We start from the raw sequence: 3,787 nt of genomic DNA on the forward strand, positions 1-3,787 counted from the left end.
AGAGCTAGTTCCAGGACAGGCTCCAAAGCCACAGAGAAACCCTGTCTCGAAAAACCAAAAAAAAGAAAAGAAAACAAAGAAGGAATTCTGGGCATAACTTGGGGGCTTAGTCAAACCCAGTCCTGACAAGATCTTACTCTCCCCAGGCGAAAAGCAGATGCGCTTCAGCCTCTCGGACCTCCCCTATGATGTGAACCCCGGCGGTGGCTATGAAAAGGATGTGGAGTTGGTGGCGCACCATGGCCTAGAGCCTGGTTTTGGAGGTTCTCTAGCCTTCGTGGGTACAGAGCATCTGCGTCCCCTCCGCCTCCCACCCACCAACTGCATCTCGGAACTCACGCCGGTCATCAGCTCTGTGTACACCCAGATGCAGCCCCTCCCCAGCCGACTGGAGCTTCCAGGGTCCCGAGAAGCAGGTGAGGGACCCGAGGACCTGGGAGACGGAGGTCCCCTTCTCTATCGGGCCCGAGGCTCTCTGACTGACCCTGGGGCATCCCCCAGCAATGGCTGCCAGGACTCCACAGACACAGAGAGCAATCACGAAGATCGGATTGGCGGGGTGGTGTCCCTCCCTCAGGGTCCCCCACCTCAACCTCCTCCCACCATAGTGGTGGGCCGGCACAGTCCCGCCTATGCCAAAGAGGACCCCAAACCACAGGAGGGGTTATTGCGGGGCACCCCAGGCCCCTCCAAGGAAGTGCTTCGGGTGGTGGGTGAGAGCGGCGAGCCTGTGAAGGCGTTTAAGTGTGAACACTGCCGCATCCTCTTCCTGGACCACGTCATGTTCACCATCCACATGGGCTGCCATGGCTTCAGAGACCCTTTCGAGTGTAACATCTGTGGTTACCACAGCCAGGACCGGTATGAGTTCTCTTCCCACATTGTCCGGGGGGAACATAAGGTGGGCTAGCGAGCTCTTTCCCCTCACCGTCATCCCGCCATCCACTGCCCCACCTCCAGGTGTCTAGCCCAGTTCCTATTACACCCCGAGGAGTTTCGCGTTGTAGCCCCGCCCACTGGCCACCTCACTTCACACCTGACTCTGACCCTGCCGGTTCCCTTCTACCCTGACTGATTTAAGCATTGCGACGAGACCAGTCTTTTGCTTATATTTCTCCTTCTGAACCCCTCTCTTCCCAGCGTATTTGCTGTTTGTTAATGACATTCCCATGGCCTTTGAAGACTTTCTGCGATCTCTGGCCACTCCTTCACTCTGCTCTAAGCCTTGTTGTTTTCTTGTCGATCCCACATCCTCTGACAGCCCCAGGGCCTGGAAGCTCCTCTTTGTACTAAGGGACTCTGAGCTTCTTGCTTTAATCCGCACCCTTACTTCTCCGACTCTTTGGATGTTGATACCTCCCAGCGGCCCCACCTGAGCTTTGTGGCATTATTATCTCCTCTCTGGGACCCTCCGACCTGGTACTTCATACCTCTTGTGCCCGCTCACTTTAGGCAGCTTGCACTAACTTCTTACACGAACGAAGAATTTCCTCATTGGAAGTAGGAGGGCTGTAGAAACTCTCCAGGAACTGTGGACTGAGGGTCCTCTTGACCTCACCTGGGAATGCGAGCTCCCTAAAGCCTCCATTCAGGATCTCCCTCTCTCTAGCTCACCCCTCCACACCACTCTGGTCTCAACCTGCCAGGTCCCTCACTGGTGGCTTTTCCCTTCTTGGAACGCCCCCATTTTATACTCTCAGGGGCTAAAGCTAGGTCCGCAACCCTGCCTGACATGGGGAGCCTAGCTGAGAACCAGGGCACGGGAAAGGGGGTGGGTAGAAGTCTCTCCACCCTTCAAACTTGTTCACTCCAGTGACCTTCCTGGGCTCTCAGGGACCCCTGCTGTCCCCGCTGTGTGAGAAACTGGTGGGTTGCTGCCCAGTGACCAGGGGCTCAGCCCCATCTGTCATGCTGCCTTTTCCTCTCCCTTCCAGCAGGATCCACAGTCTCGTTCCCAGGCTCCTGGGCCCTCTTATTATCAGTGGCAGGGAGAAAGGAATGTGTCTCTTCTCCCTGCTAATTTTCAGTGTAACCAAAAATTGTCCCAGGATGAATGGCATGTATGTGCCCGTCGACCAATCCGCCCTTGTTCTAGCAAGAATGGGATGGACTCAGCTAACTGGGAGCCACCCTTCACTGCCCCTCTCTGGTGGTTGCAGAGCCCCTGGTTCTGGATAATCGAGGATTCATGAGACCGTGCAGGAGAAGTCATAGCCCACTGCACGGCTCTCTCTATAAAGAGTTCCCTGCCAAGGCCACAGCCATCCCACTCTCTACTTCTTTGAGATTCAAACCAAAGGCTGTTTTTTCTATGTTTAAAGAAACTAAGAAAAAAAAAAGTAGAAACCAAACACAGCACCTCATAAGTTATAAGTCTTGGTCTTCTCTTCTCTCTCTCCTTTTCCCTACATCTTTCTTTCCACACGCCCTTCCTTGGTTGGCTCTTTTGCCTCTCTCTCCTTTTCTCATTCCCTGTTAGGGACATGGAGAGGCATGAGAGGGTTGGCTAGATCAGATCCTGGGACTGGGGCTCTTAGCCTTCTGGAGACGCTGCTCTCCCCATCATGAGAAGGGTGGGGTGGAAAAGCTTTCTTTTTCTTCCCTTCTTCTCCTGTGTTACCATGGCTTCCCAGAAGGGCCAGACTGGCAGGGAGGAGCTTTGTGGGGTGGTTCTTCCTCCTTGACAAAGTAGCAATAAACAGGTGCTGCCAAAGGTGGAGCCTGGGGTGCGAGCTCCCAAGGGAGTGGTCCCGAGAGAAGGGAAGGGTCTTCGCAACCAACCTGGGGACGGCAGCAGAGCTGAGGTTAGCATCTGTGCTGCTCCTGTGCTGTTCTGGCTACTGAGCCTCTTCCCACTAGACCTGCTCCACCACTTCTGTGTCTGCCATGTACCTGGGGATACCTCAGAAGAACTAGTTCCTCTGGGGCATCAGAGCCTTTGAGCGCCCCATTTCCTCCATTCCTCAGTCAGCCTTAGCACCTGTAACCCCCAGAAACCTGAAGGACTATGTTCCTAGGCTATACTCTGTGCCCCCAAGAGCAGAGATGGGAGGACAAGACCAGGTGCTAGGGAGGAGAGGGACACCCCGTCTCTCTCCAGCCCATCACTGCACTTTAACCAGGGTCTTAGGTACAAAATCCTACTTTCCAGAGCCTTCCAGCTCTGGAACCTCAAACATCCTCATGCTCTCTCCCAGCTCCTTTTGCATAAAAAAAAAAGTAAAGAAAAAGAAGAAAAATCAACAACAAAACACCAAAACCCACACAGAAAAAAGAGGTGTTTTCTTTTTTATTACTATTCAAAAAAAAAAATAAAAAACACCACAAAAAAGTAGGGGGGAGGGAGAGAATTTCTAAACAGACACTTTTCCAGACCTTTGTGTATGTGTGTGTCAGTGTCTAAGCTGCAGGTGGAATTTTGTAATACTTCTGGCAGCTTCTTTCCTTGTGTAAATAACACACATATATATATATATATATATATATTTTTAATCAGAAATTATGAAGATCAAAAATAGAATAAACACAGAAGCAAGTGCAATACCACCTCTCCTCCTCCCCCAGGTTCCTTTGCAGCCTGTTTGGTGTCCCTTTTGACCCTCGCCCCTTCACCTCTTCTCTCTTTGTCCAGTTCCTTACCTACCCTCCCCCTTCCCTCTTTTTAAAGAGTTTTCTCCTTCCTCAAAGGGAGTTAAACCAGCTTTTGAGACTTCCTGCAAAGCATTTTATATATGTAATATACTGTAAGTAAATATTTGTGTAATGGAGAAATACTACTGTAAGTTTT

The 3,787-nt window shown here is 51.6% G+C and overlaps 1 protein-coding gene across 6 annotated transcripts in view; it reads left to right on the forward strand.

Moving 5' to 3' along the window:
- Positions 1-3,271, forward strand: part of Ikzf4 (IKAROS family zinc finger 4) — a 36,308-nt gene extending 33,037 nt beyond the window's left edge. For all 6 annotated transcript variants that reach the window (XM_026778028.1, XM_026778032.1, XM_005371175.2 and 3 more), the window contains one exon: positions 147-3,271. In XM_026778028.1, coding sequence (XP_026633829.1) covers positions 147-910 — 764 coding nt within the window. In that variant the 3' untranslated portion in view covers positions 911-3,271. The remainder of the gene's footprint in view (positions 1-146) is intronic.
- Positions 3,272-3,787: the final 516 nt, after the last annotated feature.

Source organism: Microtus ochrogaster, unplaced genomic scaffold (assembly GCF_000317375.1).
Source record: "Microtus ochrogaster isolate Prairie Vole_2 unplaced genomic scaffold, MicOch1.0 UNK99, whole genome shotgun sequence".
Classification (NCBI taxonomy): Eukaryota; Metazoa; Chordata; class Mammalia; order Rodentia; family Cricetidae; genus Microtus; species Microtus ochrogaster.